The sequence below is a fragment of the Panthera uncia genome, assembly GCF_023721935.1.
Source record: "Panthera uncia isolate 11264 chromosome C1 unlocalized genomic scaffold, Puncia_PCG_1.0 HiC_scaffold_3, whole genome shotgun sequence".
NCBI classification, from domain to species: domain Eukaryota; kingdom Metazoa; phylum Chordata; class Mammalia; order Carnivora; family Felidae; genus Panthera; species Panthera uncia.
Genome location: NW_026057584.1, coordinates 38,065,229 through 38,086,988, shown reverse-complemented (window position 1 = coordinate 38,086,988; position 21,760 = coordinate 38,065,229). Strand labels below are relative to the sequence as shown.

At 40.0% G+C, this 21,760-nt stretch overlaps 1 protein-coding gene across 8 annotated transcripts in view; it reads right to left on the bottom strand.

Moving 5' to 3' along the window:
- ANKRD44 (ankyrin repeat domain 44) overlaps positions 1–21,760 on the bottom strand; it is a 343,412-nt gene that overhangs the window by 38,288 nt on the left and 283,364 nt on the right. For all 8 annotated transcript variants that reach the window (XM_049615941.1, XM_049615942.1, XM_049615943.1 and 5 more), the window contains 5 exons: positions 14,665–14,866; positions 10,042–10,129; positions 8,900–9,017; positions 7,039–7,255; positions 3,141–3,228 (listed from right to left, as the gene is read on the bottom strand). In XM_049615941.1, coding sequence (XP_049471898.1) covers positions 3,141–3,228; positions 7,039–7,255; positions 8,900–9,017; positions 10,042–10,129; positions 14,665–14,866 — 713 coding nt within the window. The remainder of the gene's footprint in view (positions 1–3,140; positions 3,229–7,038; positions 7,256–8,899; positions 9,018–10,041; positions 10,130–14,664; positions 14,867–21,760) is intronic.

Genomic DNA, 21,760 nt, shown 5'->3' with positions numbered 1-21,760 from the left:
TTCCTTGTCAATTCCTTGCAATTGTTATCGGATCTTCCACAATAGACCTATTTAAGTCCTTTGTCATATACAGGCAGTTATTGTTTTACTCTGATGCTTTTGCAAAATGAAATTCCTGGAAAGGACCCTACGAAGTACCCTTGATCACTGACACTGCTGCCAAATTACAAGGTGTACAAATCTCATGACTGTAGAAGGCTCATCTGACATCTGGTCCTGGGCCAATGCCAGAGACTTCAAAATCAAATTGACTGTGAAGATTAGTAGCTGACACTGAAGTACACTGTTTCCTCCGAAGATGTTGGATCAAGAACATTTCTCTCCATTCCTCTTTCCCTCTCTGGCCATTTTTTCCCTAATTATTATACCATGAAGGTCTTTATGATTCGTGTGTCCACCTCTCACCTTGAGCTGGCCTAGAAAGAGAATGCCATCACTCACATATGTCAGGCCACTGCAAAGGAGGGTAATCAAACTCTCAACTTACTGTTGGATTTGCTATAATACTGGTGACCCTGTGGTTCTGTCCATCAAAAACTTTCTCCTGATTTCTAATGTCTAGGTTTCTCTAGAACAAGCTTGCTGGATAACACTTCTAGGGAAGTGGAAACACGGTTATACAAGACACACTAACAGGCCAACTGGCTTAAAGAAGTATCCCCTCTTTGGGACCATATTTCTTGGTTTGATTCTAGTTGGTTTGGTTCATGGGGACCCCGTTTCAGGAATGTCCTGCAAATCTTAGGAATACTTTTTTCTTATTTTTATTTTTAATTTAATTTTTTATTTTTTAAAATTTACATCCAAATTAGTTAGCATATAGTGCAACAATGATTTCAGGAGTAGACTCCTTAGTGCCCCTTACCCATTTAGCCCACCCCCCCCCACAACCCTCCAGTAACCCTCAGTTTACTCTTCATATTTATGAGTCTCTTATGCTTTGTCCCCCTCCCTGTTTTTATATTATTTTTGTTTCCCTTCCCTTATGTTCATTTGTTTTGTCTCTTAAAGTCCTCATGTGAGTGAAGTCATGATATTTGTCTTTCTCTGACTAATTTCACTTAGCGTAATACCCTCCAGTTCCATCCACATAGTTGCAAATGGCCAGACTTCATTCTTTTAGATTGCCGAGTAATACTCCGTTGTATATATATATATCACATCTTCTTTATCCATTCATCCATCAATGGCCATTTGGGCTCTTTCCATACTTTGGCTATTGTTGATAGTGCTGCTATAAACATGGGGGTGCATGTGTCCCTTCAAAACAGCACACCTGTGTCTCTTGGATAAATGCCTAGTAGTGCAATTGCTGGGTCGTAGGGTAGTTCTATTTTTAGTTTTTTGAGGAACCTCCATACTGTGTTCCAGAGTGGCTGCACCAGCTTGCATTCCCAAGGAATACTTTTACTATTAATAATTATCTTCCTGGTCTATTGCTCCTGGTATGTTGTTCTCTCAAGGTTTTTAGATGCGTGTGTGCAACCATAAGCTAACAAATAGTCTCCCTCCAACTAGACTGTAAGCCTGACATCAGCTCCTCTTGTGAAATATATACTGACACCCAAAGAGACAATGGTAACTGAGAATAGCTTTCAACATCACCTTTGCTCAGACCTCTTGGTTGGCCAGAGGTTGATCAAAGGGAGGAGGAAGAACTGTCAAATTGATCTCACATTAACCTTTCCTTAGTAGACGAGGCACCACTGGTCCTGGGAAACAACATCAGCAAAACAAAACTTTTACATTTCATGTTCTTATAAATGTTCCATCTTCCCAGAGAAAAGACCATCTAGTTAACCAATTAATAATCACCAAGGTATATGGGTGATTGCTCCATTCCTATGATACCTCAGATTTGTAACCCTAGGTAGTCAGGTTTTTTTTTTTAAATGTTAATTTATTTTTGAGAGCGGGGGAGCATGAATGGGGGAGGGGCAGAGAGACAGAGGATCACTGTGCTGATAGCAGTGAGCCCTATGTGGAGCTCGAACCCACAAACCGTGAGATCACAACCTGAGCCAAAGTTGGACGCTCAACTGACTGAGCCACCCAGGTGCCCCACTAATCAGGCATTTTTATTCCTTCTCTTCCTTGTTCCCGATTTTTTATTCTGTAAAAGCTTCCTGTTTTCCGCCCCATTTTGCAGTTCTCTGAACTGCAGTTCTCTGAACTTCAAAGTGCAGACAGTCTGCTTCATGAAGTGCAAAATAAAGATTGTTTGTATCACTTCAAATGTCTTCTTTAATCATTTTAACCATTTGAATGGCACACGTTCTGTATTCCCAGCATGTCTTCAGAACCCCTACATCCAGGAAGGTGTTTACTGCATACCACTTATACAAGGCATCATGTTAGGTTTTGGGGGGATACCAAAGTGACAAAGAAATGCTTCCTTCAAATTTAAAATCACCCCTACTCTTTATTCCTTACCCTTTCTTTATGGAGTCATTTTATGCCTCCAATATCTTTCAATCAAATGACCCAGCTGCATGTGAAGCACACAGAAATGCATAGACAAAGCACTCCCAAGTCTTGGGTCCCTAGGCTGACCATCATTGCCCAGGTGAATACGAACCCCTGGGTAAACACAGGCCCCAGGTGACCATGATCCTCCAGGCTGACTGTGGAAGTTGGACTTACAGTCACTGTATTCTCTAAACATTCATACTATGACATGGCAGAAAAAATTACATTCATCAAAAAAGAATTCACAACCTATGAAGAATGGAGAATTACAATATATAAAAAGTCTTCCTGCTATAAAATGTCTTTCCAATCATCCATAGGTACATTGTTTCTAACCCCAACTTATTTTTAGAGTTTGGTACATCTAAAGAACTCTTCACCTGGTGTGTGTGTAACGTGCCTGTTAGCAGTCACCCATTACCTTTCAGGCAGTTTCCCTCTGGTGATATGTGAGCCCCCTGGAAACCTGGGCACTCTACAAAAAGCTCCTGGAAAATCATTAACACTAGGGACCACACTTTGCTATCAGACCTATTTGCCATGAGCAGCAAAATGGAATATATTGGTCTTATCTCTAGTCTAAAAGCCCATCTCTTCCCTAAAAGGCAATTTCTTTGCATGTAGTTAAAAGGATTAAAGGAACACCATTAACTTCCAGCATTTCTACTTACATTGCACAGTGCAGTGGAGTAAAGGGATTACCGATAAATGTTCGAAAACATTTTTGCTCCAAAAGTACCTCTATACAGTTTTCATTACCTGCAAGGAATCAAAAGAATTTAGGGAGTTTCCCAGAAAGAAATTTTGTTCAACGCAATCTATTTTTTTTTCATTAAGTATTGAATTCGACTGAATTCTCCTGAATTGGCTGCATGTTCATTCTCCATGGAATAAAATTCACAAAATGCCAAAATGTTATGAACTATGCTCACAGGTGTTCTGAGACATAATGAAACAGTGAAGGCCATATGTTCTGGTGGAGAGAAAGAGATAAAGAAGAGACCTCATTTGCAAGCGGAATGGATTCTATATCATCCTCAGCTCTTGTCAGATGTCTGACATAGCTGTTGACCATATTTACCACAGGAAATTATCCTTTCACCCTCACGAATAGGTTCACTTACAATTATGCAACCTAATTCAGGAAAGAAGATGTGATTGATAGAATTTAGTATTTGAGATAATGCAGGTGAAAAAGGGCTTTGACTATAAAATACTACACATGTGCTTAATACAGCACCAAGATCAGTTCCCAGCAAATAGTATGTACCCAATAAGTATTTTTTTTAATAAGTAGAGGAATGAATATGAGGAATTATTTTCAGCAAAATGACAAGTAGTTTCTTTTTTTTTTAAATTTTTTTTAACGTTTTTATTTATTTTTGAGACAGAGAGAGACAAAGCATGAACGGGGGACGGTCAGAGAGAGGGAGACACAGAATCTGAAACAGGCTCCAGGCTCTGAGCTGTCAGCACAGAGCCTGATGCGGGGCTTGAACTCACAGACTGCGAGATCATGACCTGAGCCGAAGTCAGCCGCTTAACTGACTGAGCCACCCAGGCACCCCAACAAGTAGTTTCTAAATCAACTGAATTTGAGTTGAGTAAGGCCCTAGTTCTGTCAGCTTACTTGTTACCTGACTTAGGCAACTCACTTGGGATTTGTAAGCCTCAGTTTCCCATATATAAAATATCAGACTAGTAATGCCTGTCCTACCTAGGTCACAGGATGATGGAGTTTTCAGCTGATAAAGGACCTATATGTGTTTTGTGAGACCAGGTACAATTGTTGAAGGCAAAGTTATTTGGCTTTGGAATATAGATTGTTCTCCTGAACCTCTTCTTGGTTAAACTTAGTGCTAAATTAGAGTTCTTTTATGGTCCACCTCAGAATTATATAGATGTGTCTAATTTTAAGTGTTAAAATGCAAGCCAAACCTTTCTTGCACCTCTAGAGAGAAAAGGTGAAACAGTTTTTAGGATGAAGAAGCATATGAAGTGATGAATATAAAATCGCCTAACTTTATTCAAGTTATACTGTTTAGCTTTCCAACTATATCCAACCCTCACTCAAACCACCCTAGATACTGTTGAAGTGCTGGGAAGAGGGGCTTCCCTCTATTAGTATGACTCCCCCCAAAGGACCTAGCTTCATGCAGCACCTACATCTACCATTCCTTGAAGACTATGTGAATCCCAATTTCAGATCTGTGTGGGGAGGACTGAGGACCCCTGTACAACTTTCAATATTCTAAGTGCTCAGTGGAGGGCATTCTAGGAAAATGAGAGCTTGAATCTCAGATTTGAAAGGCTGCACTGGCAAGGTGATTGCTCAGGAGAGGGTCTCCCCCTTCCCTCCTTGCACCTGGATGGGCCCAAGAACAGAGGCACCTGCCATTCCCACACTATCCCACTCCAGTCTAAATTATGCGGTCTATAATCAGCACTCTTATGTCTTCCCCCTTCCTGTAGGTTTTCCAGTGCCAGAGAGATCTCACAGCTTGATTCAGATGGGGGTTAGGGAGCTCTCATCCATTAGTAGAGAGAAAAAAATCACAATCCACCAATGGCAGGGAAGGAGCAAAATCAAGTCGAACAAGCAGCAAAATGTGGCTCTCACCAAAGTCGGAACCACTGAAAAAAGGAGGACTCTAATGAAACCATAATGAAAGGTCTTACGTTGATATATCAGGGCACCCAAAAACCTTTCTGGACCTAATAATCATAGTTTTTGAGTGAAAAATTTAATAGAAGAATTAAAAATGGAAAAATAAAATTATAGGAGTTGAGTAAGAAACACATGGGGAAATATCCACATACACTTAGGGGTGAAAGACCTGCTTAAGCAAGACTGGAAACTTAGATGCAATAAAAGAAAAAAATTTGATAGATTCAACCATTTAAAGTTCAAAATCTCTGCATCAAAAAGATATCATAAACAAGGAACAAAGACAAATGCAACACACATAACAAATGGAGAATTCATATTTCTAACACAAGGTACTTCCGCAAACACTATGAGAAATGATAAACAACTCAGTAGGGAAAAATGAGCAACAGATGAAAAAGGTAATGTCCAGAAGAGGACACTTTCTTCGTCTGGAAAAGGAAATACAAATACATAAATAAATACACTATCAGAGAAACACAAATTGAAAAATATCTGTTTCTTGCCCTTCAAACTGACAAAAATTAAAAAAAAGACATACTATCTTGGACTGGCAGAGGCTTAAGAAGATAGTAAGTTTTATATACACGTTTGATGGAGTAATAAATCTTTATACTCTTTTTGCCAAGTAATATGGTATAATTTACTAAAATTAAAAAATTTTAGGGCATGTATGCCCTCTTATCAACAATTTCACTTTTGGGACATCTGACAGAACTCGAGTTACCATAATATGAACATACACACTGCAGCATTGTTTGTAATAGGAAAAAACCTGAAAACAATTTGAATGTTCGTCAACAAGGATATGGTATGAATAAATAATAGATTCTGGTATACACACTCACACATGCCTGTATCTATCCAGCTATGTGCTACAAAATATACAACTATTAAAAAGATCAATGTATAGTGATACATATTGACTTGTCAGAGTATCTGCAATGGAAAGTTAAGTAAATAGTGACAAAAAAGTTACATAATATTTGCTCTATGATTCTAGTTTTTAAAAATAGGTGCATATATAATTGTATTTATTTATTATTCTCAAGGGAAAATTATGAAATATATATACACCAAATTACATCAGAAAGTAAATTTGGAAATGGAGACAATTTTACTTTAGGCACTTCAGTATTTTTGATATGTTACAGTTAGTATGCATTTTCCTTTTTTACTCAAATAAGTGACATAAAATTTTAAAAATCTCCCAAATAACAAGTGCTACTAAATAAATAGGGGATATAAGACATAAAAAGAAATGCCAAAAAAATAAATCACGCATCTACTAGTGGTCAATTGTGACAGATTATTACAATCATATTTTTTTGTTTGCTTTTTTAGCTTTATTATTTTAATTCCTTGTAGGATCTCTGGTTATCTCATGTAAACCAGAAACCCTGATTAAAACTAGTTATTTCAGTTCATCCAAAGCTCTGAATAGGAGTTACATGTTAGAGGTTAACAAAAAGGAGGAAAGTGAAGGTGCCTGGGTGGCTCAGTTGGTTAAATATCCGACTTCGGCTCAGGGCACGATCTCACAGTTGGTGAGTTCAAGTCCTGCATTGGTCTCTGGGCTGATGGCTTGGAGCCTGGAGCCTGCTTCAGATTCTGTGTCTCCCTCTCTCTCTAACCCTCACCACTTGTGCTCTCTCTCTCTTTCTCAAAAATAAATAATATACATCAAGAAAAATTTTTTAATTAAAAAAAAAGAGGAAAGTGAATTTTTACTGCATTAGGGCATCATGGTAGTCATGAAGGGGGAAAAGGGTATCTTAGATATAGAAAGATTGGAAACCATGGTTTACAATGTTACACTATGTTCTCACTTCCACTGAGACCACAGTGGTACCGGGCAGGCAGGAAGTCTACTGGAAACAGTCCAAGGACAATCAACTCACCATTGTAACAAGCCCAGTGCAGTGGCGTGTAGCCTTGGTTATCTTTGAAAGAACAGTCCTCCTCGGAAAGTGCCATCTGGAGCAGCTCGCTCAGCCATGTGGCATGGCCACGAGCCGCCGCGTAGTGCAGGGGTGTCCTCCCTCTGGAATCTTTACAGAGAATCGACACTTCTTGTTCCAGCAGCATTTGCACACATTCCTCGTGGCCTGTCATAATCTGAGGCATTGCAATTAAAAACACAAAACACATCTCAGAAGGGCAGAGATGCAGGAAGCAAAGCAGGGCTAGGTGAGGCTAGGCTCAGAGTAAGTGGACATACACTTGGGCCTTAAGGCAAGCAGACTCTGCCCTACTGCGGAGGGAAGAGGCAGCACGACCCCAGCAAGATTCCTAACGGAGAAGTCTGTGAGCACCAGCGCTTCAGAAACATCTCTTGACTCTCCAAACATAAACTTGAAAGGTAGCATGATATAGTGGAAAATACCAGCTTCAGATTCAGGAAGGTGCAAGTTAAATCCTGGCTCCCACTTATGACACTTGGACAAATCAATCTGCCTTTCTGTGCCTCACTTTATCCACCTATAAGCAGGAATAGTCATAATGACTCGGAGGTTGTTGTGAGGCCTCGTGAGGTATGTAAAGGCTCCCAGCCTGTGACACGGACCACAGGAAGTATTCAAAAAATAAGAACTACGATTATGATATTAACCACTTAGAGTTCTTATTCTTTTCATTTATCATAGTGTTTAGCACCATCCCCAAATAGAAATTTCATAATTTGTTTTTGTTTCATTTAGTTTATTTGACACGCATTAAAAAAATTTTAGCAGATATGTATGAAGAATCATCCAAGGATACATATTTCAGAAGGATACGTATTTCAGGTGGGAAATTGTCACAGAATACATATTTTAGGTGGAGAATGGGCCCACATTTGTAAAAAAGAACAATTAGAAATAGCATGGCTACTGAAAACTAGGTAATCACTACAATAAATTATACCTCCTAAGCAAAATGGAGGATTAAAATAATGCGGCAGAAAAATACTTAGTGACATGGAGGGGTGCCTGGATGGCTTAGTCAGTTAAGCGTCTGACTCTTGATTTCAGCTCAAGTCATGATCTCATGGTACGTGAGTTCAAGCCCCGTGTCTCTCAGCATGAAGCCTGCTTAGGAGTCTGTCTCTCCCTCTCTGTCCCCCTCCCTAAATAAAAACATTTAAACAAAGAAAAAGAAAAAAATATTTAGTGACATGGAAAAAAAGTCCTTGATCTACTTAGAAAAAAAAAAGCATGTTCCAAATAACATCATCAGTATTCTCTCTTTTTAAAATTCAAAACAAATGCACATTACAGCAAAAAAGAATGGGGATATATTTACTAAAAAGTGGTTATCTCCAGGAGGTAGAATTGCTGGTGATTGTGATTTTCTTCCTTAAGGTTTACTTTTTTTTTTTTGCAAATTTTGTATGATTTGCATATAATCATAAAACAGAATCAATTCTATCAACAGCAGGTGTTCATGTATCTATTATCATAATCTAACATGAAATCTGAAGAGCAGGATCTAAGAGTACCTGCCATTATTTTACCTTTGCAAAAGATTTTGTAATTTCTTCTCTCTTTTTTTTTTTTTTGTAATCTCTACACTCGACGTGGGGCTCCAATTCATGACCCTGCGATCAAGAGTCGCATGGTGTACTGACTGAGCCAGCCAGGCACCCCTGTAATTTCCTTTTCACTGACTTTTATTAGTTATCTTCGAAAATAATGTTTTTACTAAAAATTCATATGGGGGCAAAGAAGAGGAAACAAGCTCACTACAAAATTGCTTTACTAAAGCTGAGGAAGATGTGCATACCCCTCTGTGTAAAGCTGTGCAGCCCATGATGTCAACAGCATCTACATTTGCTTCCTTTTCAAGCAACAATGAAACAGCATCAATGTGGCCATATGCTACTGCAAGCATCAGTGGGGTTCTAGGGAGAGAAATAAATTAGGCTTTTGAAAAGAAGATTGGGGGAAAAAAAACCCAAACCACATCATTTCCTGAGGGAAAACACCTCTCTCTTCCTTCTCTCTCCCCCCCCCCTCCCCTTAACAACTGCTTAATATTTTCTGAGGGTCCCCAGTTTGCCGTAGGTCCATGGAACAAGCTATATGCTCTACCTCTGGTCTCTAAAGGCCATGTGGAATGGTGTCAGTGGAATGATCAATAGAGGGGGGACAGGGTTGCTTCTCACAAGGTTCATGTTAATCCCATCATTTTCAAACCCATGTAGCATTCGCCAAATACTGAGGAGGGAGTGTGTCTATGGAGGAGACCCTCTTACTTCTAGCATTGCAGTTCCACTTTCATAGTTTCCTATGTTGGACGTCTGCTCAAGATTTTATTTGATCAAAACTTCACTGCCTTAAAGAAAATTCTGACAAATCTAGAGTTAAAAACAAAGTGTTGGGGCCCAGGAAGTGAGGTTCTGGTTTGAACTCTGACACTAATTCATTGGTCTGGAGTGAGTCACTAGTGCTTTGTTTTTGGCTTTGCATTTCCTATCTGTAAGAGAAGATTAGGTGGGGGAATAGGCTAACAGAGGGAAAATACTTTGGAAAAACAAACTCCGAAAGGACAAAATTATGAAGGATTTTTTTTAATGATAGCGATAACCTCTTGAGGTCTGTCATGTTCTCATTATTAATTAAAAAAATGGGAATGCAGCAGCTTCAGACGAGGGTAAAAATGGATACAAAGAAGAAACAAATTAAAGAAAGCCCAGGACACATGGCCACAAAAGTTGGCTCTTTTTCATCAAGGTACACAGCCCCCACCCCATACTTTTCTTGGATATATACTTTAGCACAAAGGCCCTTCATTATTCTTGGGCTTTCAACTATTAATTTCACCCAAATATATACCTCAAACTGCCCTCCTAACTGTTTAAAGAATTAACCAGTTACCTATTGTGATTGAAATGTCAACCCCAGGCCAGATTTAAAAAGACTTACTGTCCTTTGGCATCTTTCACGTCAATTGCTTCTGGGTTGTCTGCAATTTCTAGTAATAGCCGCAAACACAGTGTATGACCATTAATTACTGAAAAGGAAAATAAGGGACATTTTTTTAGCAGACCAGCACTACACGTATCCTTCCAAAGTGAAATTTATTTAGACTTCAAATCAGTGGTTTTCAACTGCTGCTGACAGATACCTCAGGTTTCCAGCTGGTGCTAGCTGCTGGGCACATCACGCTCCAATGTTTGTTACTAGTCGATTCAGCTTCCCTTTCTTTCCATTAGGGTATGTTGGTCCTCACCTACCATTTTCCTGGTCTTGCATTGAGAGTGTGTTCCTTAAAAATGATGTCCTTTCTTCCCTCCTTGTATGGGACTGATATCCTCTCCTCAATTTTCAGCTAACTATCTTTTGTGTTCCTTGAAGAGAGTTACCCAATTCTATATAATCCCATGTCCAGTCTGCCTCTAGCGCTTTTTAAAAAGAAGGAAGAAGGGAGAGGACGGAAAACAGGAGAGTAGAACAGGATGGGAGGGGAGGAGGGCAAAGGGGAGCAGAGGAAGGGAGGAAAGGAGATGCAAACAGGTCCTGCCTGTTTTCTCCTAGACTTCACATTTATAGGTAGACAAGAACAATCATTCAGTTGATCTGTGGTGACTTAAAGCCTCAAACTGGAAAGGTACCCAGCCCCGGGGTCACTGCTCCTTGATTGACTAGAGGCTCCCAGGGGATTCAGGGATGCGCCTTCTGTGGCCGGAAGACAGCTCTGTCCCAGAGTTCCTCAAACTTCTGCCCTAGGTTTATAAGTCTTCCAAGGTCTCTTACACTGGCTTCCATGGCTGCCACCTGCCTGTCCCCTTGGCCCCTCAGTTCCTTCCCTGGCTGAGCTGTGACTCTAGCAACCACCTTGCCCCTTCTTCTTCTCTCCCAGCTGACCAAAGGTGGGCTGTCCACTGGGCCTTGACCCGCTGGGCCCAAATAACCAGATCTCACCCCTGTGTGCACCAGGCAAGATTCTACTCTGGGGAGTGGTGGTGCCCCCCTGGGGCTGGGAAGCAAGCCTCCTGGAAGGATAATCTACTGGGCTAAGGTACTTTCCTCCAGGTTGTTGAGTGGAACCCACAGCCTTACAAAAGACATGGGTTTCCACTGAGGGAGTATGATGAGAACAAATATGTTTAAAATTCTAAACGTGACCTCCTCTCTTCTCTGAACAATGAGAACACTATAAGACACATTGCATTTACCGCATTATGGCTGTGGAGAGAGAAGGGAATAGATGCAGCTATGTTAGGTTGATAAAGGCTCTTCTAAGAGCTGCATTTTACAGTTCTTTTTATTGCATGTCAGTCGTGAGAGAATGCTAACTTAACGACATATTTTTCAGGGACAATGCATATTAGAATTAGCTTCCATTCATTGACACAACACAAATTAACTACAGGAATAATGCCCACATTTTGTAGACCACTGCATTCAGCTCATTCAGCAATGTTCCATTTATGTATCTCAGGAGGAAATTTTGGGGATTGGATGTACAGGCAATCTACTGCTGTTGCTGTTGTTTTGTTTTTTGTTTTAAAAATTACATTAAACCTATTACCACTGGTAAAATAGGCAAGAATTTAATGTATGCTTAAAAGGAAATGATCAGCAGAGAAATGATTGCTACACACTATAGACAATGGGTTCATGAAGGTACAGGTATATTTTGATGGATTCCTCTTTCTATATCAATTTGCTATTCATTAAATACTCATAATCATAATAGTTCCAAAGACATCTGATTTTTGGCCAAAGAGAAAAAGACAATAAAATTATCTAAGTTCACATCACTCGCCCAGTATGCTGGAGAACAAACCAATTTCTACAGTGGTGTGCTTTTTTTGGCAGGGGGTAGGGTGGTATACTTTTGAACTTAGCTAATAGCCCTCAGGTAATTATAATTCCCCTCTAGTGTAAAAGTGTCGCCAAACCAGAATTCTTATTGGCTTCCCATACGCTATGTTTTCCCCAGTTGCCTTCTAGCAAAAAGATGCTAACATCTCCTTCAGTTGTGCCTGCCAACTCCAGCTTTGTCCCAGACTAGCTCAGCCTCTCCCTGGCTGTGAGTGACAGCCATTTTTCATACTGCTCAAAGGCCACAACTGTCAATGCAACGATCTGTGCCAAAACCTCTAATATCCATCCTGGCTCCCGCCTCTCACAGTACTCCCAGGATTTGAAACAAAAAACAATTGGCCTCTCAAATGAGTTGGAAAAGATTCTGGAAGCACAAGCGAAAGCTTCTGCACAGCAGACATTTTGTGGAGAATAGAGTCAAATGACGGCCTGTATCTTTTTAATGAATGACCTGAGGGAAATCCAAAAGGATTGAGTGGTCTCGACCACGAGGGGGCTCCATTGGACCACAACCTATGTCACAGTGGCAAATGAGTGACAATGATTATCCTTCACTGTTTACCTGTTAACAAGGACAATTTTCCACAATAAAAATAGGCCTTTTGTAATTGTCAGGAAGTACTGTACATGGTAACTAAAGCATGATGTTTGCCGTGAATAATAGACAACTAATCTTTAAAAAGGAGAGCTACCATTTGCAACTATGTGGATAGAACTAGAGGGTATTCTGCTAAGCTAAATTAGTCAGAGAAACACAAATATCATATGACTTCACTCATATGAGGACTTTAAGATACAAAACAGATGAGCATAGGGGAAGAGAAGCAAAAATAATATAAAAGCAGGGAGGGGGACAAAACAGAAGAGACTCTTAAATATGGAGAACAAACAGAGAGTTACTGGAGGGGTTGTGGGAGGGAGGATGGACTAAATGGGTAAGGGGCATTAAGGAATCTACTCCTGAAATCATTGTTGCACTATATGCTAACTTGGATATAAATTTAAAAATATAAAATTAAACTAAAAAAAAAAGAGATCTAAATATGAACTTTGTAATAATACCAAGAATGCCTAGAATACCAAACTTTGTAATGATACTTTACAATATTACCAAAAATACCAAAAAGACTAAATGTGATGGGAAATTAGAATGTATAATTTATAACCGTACCATCCATTACTGATCTCATGGCTAAAAATTCTTCCAGGAGCAATCATTTCCAGATAATTAGGTAACACCAGGATTTTTCAATCTCCATATTGATTTTCTCCAGTGGTTTGGAAATTCAGGGATATATATAGAAATAGTGCCACAAGGGCTAACATTTTTCCAAATAACAAGAATTATAAAGTCTTTTGAAAAACTGTCTTTACTCTTTTATTTTTCAATCCACTCATTATTTCATGGTCTGAATACGATAGTTATTTCTCTTCATAAAATAATATTGGGGTGCCTGGTGGCTCAGTTGGTTAAGCATCCAACTCTTGATTTCGGCTCAGGTCATGATCTCATGGTTTGTGAAGTCAAGCCCTGCATCAGTCTCTGTGCTGACAGTGCGAAGCCTGCTTGGGATTCTCTCTCTCCCTTTCTCTCTCTCTCTGTCCCCCCACTGCTTGCTCATGTGTGCATGCATGTGGACATGTGTAGACTCTCTCTCTCTTTCTCAAAATAAATGAATTAAAAAAAAAAGACAATATCTACTATTCTGATCAAAGGCTGATATCCTTGAATTCCTGACTTCAAAGGAATTTATGTCTTAGCTGAGCTAGAGATTCTTCCACATTACCTTTCTATCTGTGTATGTAGCCAGAAATGTTTTGGCAGAGTTTTATTTTATGTATACTGGAGAAAAATCTCCAATAGAAAGGCAAATTACTTACTGTTTTATATATATGCATATACTTTTTAAGAGTCTTTATTTTTACCTGATGTAAAGTCTTTGTTTATTTTACCTGATGCATCAAGAATTAGAGCAGAAGCTAAGAAGCATCGTTTAGACTGGCAGACTGATGCTGTCTCATGACACCTTTTATGAAACAGCACAGAAATATCATTAATTTTATGCTTTAAAATGCTGTGTGATTTTGTCTATGTAACTCATTTGAAGATCACATTACACCTTGCCTCCCGTTTAGAAATTTTTGTGATAGCCATTGGCCAAGGTTCTGAACTCCCTTCTGAGTTAAGAAGGCCAAAAAGAGTGCAGAGGGTTTTTAGGGCAGTATTTACTATATCATACTTTATATGATACTATAATGCTGGATGCATGCCATCATACATTTGTCCAAATTCATAGAACGTATAACGCGTGGACCCTAATGTAAACTATGGACTTTGGATGATTATGATGGGTCAATGTAGGTTTATCAACTGTAATAAGTGTATGACTCTGGTAAGGGATACTGATAATGGGGAAGGCTATGTGGGGGGAGACAGGAAGTGCATAGACAATCTCTGTAGCTTCCTCTCAATTTTGCTGTGAACCTAAAACTGTTCTCTAAAAGAAGAAGGCCAGAGCCTACCTGGCCATAAAACACTAATCATCTCCAAGTGGGTAGTAGACCAAAAGCGTTTTGGAAGACTGGAGGCATATCTGATGTAGAAAGAAAACTGATACTTTTAAAGTTGGGATGCAAGAAGATGCTGCCATCCTTTTACTTGGACTTATAAGCGGGCCGTAAAACTACAGTAACCAGACTCGTGGCAAGACCCACCTGAGGCATGAAGTGGGGTTCTTTTGGTTACATTGTCTTTCACAAAGATGGATGCGCCCTGATTGATAAGTGCTTCCACGCATTCTGTGTGTCCCTTAAAGGCAGCCAGGTCCAGAGCGGTGCGGCCTTTCTCATCCCTGATGTCCAGGTCCACCAGTGACTGCAGAAGTACTTCCAAGGCTTGGTGGTGCCCGTTGTAGGCCTGCAAAGAAGAGACCAACGACACAAATGCTCACTCACTTCCAATCCCACAACAACCCACATGAGGGGCTAAGCCTCCAAGGTCACAGTTGGAGACCCCTCCAAAGAGCACATCTGAAAGATGCTTGGGATAATTATTGAAACAGGCAAACCAGAGAGACTGAAAAATGATAATGCACAAGCCTCACTGGTACATATGAATTTCTTCATGTTCTTTCTTGTTTGTCAAATAATTTGTTCCAAACGTACTAAATGTATTAATGTATTCTTATATTTATGTCTATCAATTTAATAATATAATATAGACAAGCAGCTGAATGAATTAATACATTAATTCTATCAGTTCAGTCCTAAACATAATGACACAATTCGAATATTTTTTCAGGATACTTTTCTGTTAAACCTGGGGGAAAAAAATCACTGAAAACAATGCAGACTTGGTAATTCAACAGAAGCATACTGACCTGTTGCAGTCCAACATTTTAATTTCTTTTTTGTTAATGTTTATTTTTGAGAGAGAGAGAGAGAGAGAGAGAGAGTGCAAGATGGGGGGAGGGGAAGAAAGAGAGGGAGACACAGAATCTGAAGCAAGCTCCAGGCTCTGAGTTGTCAGCAGAGTCTGATGAGGGGCTCAAACTCCTGAGCTGTGAGATCATGACCTGAGCTGAAGGTGGACGCTTAACCGACTCAGTCACCCAGGCACCCCACCGGCATTTTAATTTCTAAGCAGGGGACCCTTGGCAAGTTTCTGAATTTCACTTAGGGTTTGTTTTCTCATTTATAAAAATGAGAGCAATAAAAGTCACCTCCCATGGAAGATAGAAAGAATAAAATCACACAGGCTTCTCCATCCTATCTTGTATCCAGTCGATGCTTCCTCCTTTCTCCTTTACTTCTCCCATTGATTATAATGAAAACACAGACACAATTATGGAAATGTATTTCATGTACCAGCACCAAGTTCAGACCTATTATGAGGTCCTATGCCATGTTAGGTTAAGAAGCTTCACATTACTAAAACACAAAATTAAAAGACTGAGGGATAATTTTCATTAAGTCTACAAGGTAAAAAATTGTATATGCACACACAAGGCTGAGGACATTGGAAGTAAAAGAGAGAAGAGGGATAAGGATAGGAAGGGGAAAGACGGGGGACAAGGAAGTAAAGAAGGAGATACAGGAATAATCTGCCTCCAGGGGTTTTCAGCAGCCAGAGTCTCCTCTTATGTCAGCAGTACTTTTTGTTTTCCCACTGCAGCAATTGCTCAAGGCACAATGAATTTGAAAAAAGGCTTAGCACAGACAAAAGATCAATATCTCTAATACATAAAAAGCTCTTACAAACCATTAAAAAATTTTTTGGGGGGGCGCCTGGGTGGCTCAGTCGGTTAAGCGTCTGACTTCGGCTCAGGTCACGATCTCACAGTCTGTGAGTTCGAGCCCCGTGTCGGGCTCTGGGCTGATGGCTCAGAGCCTGGAGCCTGCTTCTGATTCTGTGTCTCCCTCTCTCTCTGCCCCTCCCCCATTCATGCTCTGTCTCTCTGTCTCAAAAATAAATAAAAACGTTAAAAAAAATTTGTTTTTTGCATTTATTTATATTTGAGAGACAGAGATGAGCAGAGGAGGGGCAGAAATAGAATGAGACAGAATCCGAAGCAGGCTCCAGGCTGTGAGCTGTCAACACAGAGCCTGACGTGGGGCTCGAACCCACAAACTGGGAGATCATGACCTAAGCCAAAGTCGCATGCTCAACCAACTGAGCCACCCAGGCTCCCCTCTTATAAACCATTTTATTTTATTTTATTTTATTATTTTTTTTTTTTAATTTTTTTTTCAACGTTTTTTATTTATTTTTGGGACAGAGAGAGACAGAGCATGAACGGGGGAGGGGCAGAGAGAGAGGGAGACACAGAATCGGAAACAGGCTCCAGGCTCCGAGCCATCAGCCCAGAGCCCGACGCGGGGCTTGAACTCACGGACCGCGAGATCGTGACCTGGCTGAAGTCGGACGCTTAACCGACTGCGCCACCCAGGCGCCCCAAACCATTTTAAAACTTAGGAAAATGTACAAAGGGCATGAAAAGACAGCTCCCAGAAAAAGAAATATGAAAGGCCAGTGAACATATGAAGAAAATATATAAATTTTTTTTAAGGTATTATTTTTCAACTACCAGCTTGACAATGATTAAGTTTGGTCATGTCCAGGAGCACCTGGGTGGCTCAGTCGGTTAAGCATCAGACTCTTGATTTTGGCTCAGGTTATAATCTCACAAACTGTGAGATCAAGCCCCATGCTAGCTCTGTGCTGACAGTGCGGCGGCTTGGAATTTGCTCTCTCCATCTCTCTCTCTGCTCCTCCCTTGCTTTCTCTCTCTCTCTCTCAAAATAAATAAACTCGAAAAAAAAAAAAAAGATTGGTTATGTCCAGTATTTGTTAAGACCTGGTGAAAAAAGCAATCTATGCTCTGTTGCTGGGAGTATATATAGTAAGACATTTGAGGAGACTTGACAAAATCTATCAAAAACTTTTTTAAAAACTGTAAGCTGCAGATAGCACATATAACATGACCTCATTCATATAAAAAGCAAACATATCCAAATATACACATATCTATATCTATGTATATTTCTATATTCATAGAAAATCTTAGAAAAATACAAAAGTAACTGTTAATGCTGGCTACCTCTAGAAAAGGGAGGTAAAGTAAGGAGCATATGGATTTACTTCATCTTACCTTTTTAAAAGTCACTTGAGTTGTTTTCCTAAGTATATGTTCATAACAACAATACCAAAAACTCAACATAAAAGGACCCACAGAATTTAAGAGGACTTAATTTTTAAGTTTTAATACTTTTTCTTTATATTACTTTAGTGAATGATTGTGGCTATTATATGTTATGTATTAAACATATCTTACCTATAATATACAGTATAATAATTCATATGCTAATGAATTTCAAATTTATATTCATTTCTAACTTCTTTTACTTCCAAACTTGTGTTTTTTTTAAGTTTATGTATGCATTTTTGTGAGAGAGAGAGAGAGAGAGAGAGAGCATGAGTAGGAGAAAAGTAGAGAGGGAGAAAGAGAGAATCCCAAGCAGGCTCTGCACGATGGACACAGAGCCCCATGCGGGGTTTGAACTTATGAACCGTGAGATCATGACCTGAGCCTAAATCAAGATCAGAGGCCAAATGAGCCACTCAGGCACCCCTCACTTCTAAACTTATATATTCAACTGCCTATTGATCTTTCCACTTGAATATATGCCTCTCATGCTCCTCCATTGCAGCAAATGGGAACTCTATACTTCTAATTGTTCAGGCCCAAAACTTTGGGGTCATCTTTGTCTTCCCTCTTAAGACCAGGGTTGTAGCCCTATACAAGGGCCCTGGGACGCTGGCGCCAGTGTGTGTTAAAGGATAGCCTCTTCCTCCTGATCCCAGCTTTGCCATGCCCGGGAACGGGGATGAGTCTGCTGAGAGGAAGGGACACCTTTTGCTCAACACACAGAGTTGTCCTCAGGTTCTCAGGCACCTGGCAGGAAAACATCTATCCCCAACCCCCTACACCTCTGTTCTAATTCACAAACAGGTGTCATGTGGCAACCCTCAATCCACGATCATCTCTAAAATTACATCCAGAATTAACCCAGTTCTCACCATAGGGCCATTCTCTTTGGCCAGGATGATGGCAAACACTTTCTTTACATCTTTGCCCCACTGCAATCTATTCTTGACATGGTCTCCAGATGAAATCTCTTAAAACCCAAGTTGGACATATCACTCCTTGATGAAAACTAGTCAATGGCTTCTTCCCTCCTTGATCATAAAATCCAAAACTTTCCATGACCATTCAGGCCCCTTAGGATTAGTCCACCTTCTTCTTCTTCTTCTTCTTTTTTTTAAAGTAACAACCAGTCTTTTTTGTTTTTAAATATTTACTTTTGAGAGAGAGAGAGCACATGTGCATGTGAACGCACACAGGTGGGGCAGGGGCAGAGACAGAGAGGGAAACATAGAATCCGAAGCAGGCTCCAGGCTCTGAGCTGTCAGCACAGAGCCCGATGTGGGGCTCAAACCCACTAATGGTAAGGTCATGAGCTGAAGCTGAAGTCTGACACTTAATCGACTGAGCTACCCAGGCACCCCAGGATTAGGGCTCCTTCTACCCTGATCATCAGCATGCCCCCTCACTCACTCTGTTCAACCACACTAACCCCACCTCCTACCCCATGGTTAAATACATGCATTTCCTCCTCTGGGCTATTGCATTTGTACTCTTAAAATTTTTTTAAATTCATGTATTTATCATTTTTTAAGTTTATTTATTTATTTTGAGAGAGAGAGAGAGCACGTCCATAAATGGGGGACAGGTAGAGAGAGGGAGAGAGAGGATCCCATGCAGGCTTTGGGCTGACAGCAGCGGGGCCTGATGCAGGGCTTGAACCCACAAAATGTGAGATCATGACTTGAGCTGAAACCGAGTCAGACGCTCAACCCACTGAGAGACCCAGGTGCCCCTGCACTTTTTTTTTTTTAAGTTTTTTTTTTCTCTAGTAATCTCTCCACACAACGTGGGGCTTGAACTCACGACCCGGAGATCAAGAGTTGCATGCTCCTCTGACTGAGCCAGCCAGGCACCCCTGCATCTGTACTTTCTATTTCCTCTATCTGGAAAGCTCTTCCTCCAGAGGGCCACATGGTTCTCCTGGTACTTCTCCTTTAAATATCACCTTACCTGGATGCTTTCCAGAGCCAAAACACAGCCCTCCACCCTCCACCTCAGCATACTACCGGACATTCTCCATCCCACTTATCCTGCTTTATTTTATTTTTATAGCACTTATTACCATTTGATATCTATTACTTATCCATTGGTTTGTTTATTACCTGTGATTGAAGGCACTTCATGCGTATTGCTCACTGTTCTATCCTAAATCATGCCTAGTGCATAGTACACACTCCACAATTATTTGATGAATAAATGAATTAATTTAATGGATGTTATTTTCATTTATTGGTATTAGTGGTAGGAATATATTTTTAAAATAGCAGCTATTTGCCTATGCAAACGTTCTTTTTATTGATGAAAAAACAAAACAAGCAACGTAAATTAATTCATCCAAGGTCACTTAGCTATTAAGTGACAAAGCTAGAATTTGAAACCCAGAGCTGTGACCACTAAAATCTATGCTGTTCAGCAATGTCTTATAATTTTTCCCAGTAATTCCACTGAATTGGCTTTTAAACAAAATACTTTTGTCTCTACGTGTAACGGCACAAAGAGGTGAAGAACAAATATTGGATCAGGAACCTTGACCCCCTCTCTAGAAGGCTTAACACAGAGGTAAAGTGACTTGCACAGAACTATGAGGCAAGAAGGCTAACTTCTAGACTATTGTTCTTTTACTACACATACTGCCTTTCTTGAGACAGGGAAATAATTTCCTATATGTCCATGTTTGTAATCTGTGCTTGCTGTGCAAACCATAACTGCATAGGATTGTAAGCCGTTTAGTCTAATCTGAATTGTGAAGCAATAGCTAACTTCTACTGAGCCCTTGTTGTGTGTCAGGCCGTGCTGGACATGTAGCACCTCATTTAATTGTCAAAACAACTGCTGATTTGGATACTACCATTATCCCCATTTTACTGACAGGGGCACAGAAGGGCAGAAGGTAACAATCCAGCCTTTCCATGGTCACTCAGCCTTACATGGGACAGCTGAGATTCAAAGACAGGCCAATTGGACCCCAGAGCCTGAGCTGTGGGCTTTTCATGAGCTCCTATGGAAAGGGTGCAACAAGGCCAAAAGGTGTATGTTTCTTTACTTCTTTATTATAGGAAGTTTGAAACTTAGACAAAGAGAGGATAGTTTATGAATTCTTATATACCCACAACCCAGTTTCAACTCAGCCATTATCGACTCAGGCCACGGGTGATTTTAAGCCAACTTGGGAAGACCTATCCTGTAAAATCTGTGGTACTAGCAACATCTACATCAGGGTATAAATCAGTCTATCTCATTTTACTCTAGACTTACCTGTGACTTATTTGAAAACAAATTTTGCATAACACTTCTTATTTTAAACTGTAATAGTAGCAACTGATTCAGCTTATGTGGAAATCCTGACTTCACACCAAAGGGAAATGAATCCCTGTAGATAACAGCAGGGCCTAGATGTCATTTGCAAATGCTGGTCCCTTCAGTGCCAGTTATTATTATGACAAAGACAGTAAACATTTTAATTTCCATCAACATGACTTAGCCTAGGAAATAGAATCGGCAACTTATAAATTGCAGGCGTATCTGCAAAACATGATGGCTAACGTATTTCGATTTAATAGAGAGAAGACATAGGGGAAAGAGAAAAGTAGTAGGAAGGAAGCCAGTGTGAAGGAATCGATGCTGTTCAGTACAGTAGAGTCACCCTGCAAGGCGCTTGGGTTAGGTGCTAAACTTATCCCCACGCTTTCTTCTTTAATCCTCACAACAAAAAATAAATCCATCAGTCTGTGTTAAATTTAGAGGCTTAATATTTTTTAAAAAAGATGAAGTGGCCCTGTTGGTAATTAGGAAAGCTTCAGAATCCCAACCCATACTTTGTTCTGTATCAGGCATTTCAAATTCTCTTACGGAATGGTTGAAAGGCCAGATTTACCTATAAAATTCCTTTCATTTCTTCACCTAGTCTAGCTAGCGGCTTTTGAATTTTAGCATGCAAAAACATTACCCCACAGAACTGAAGACATAAAACTACGTATACTAAACTTAAATGGCAATTTAAAAGGAATAATAAAGTGACTTTGATTATACAAGAACTTTCACTTACTTCCACACTCTAGAGTTTAACCCTAGAAACAAACTACCATGTAACATGGAATTCTGTT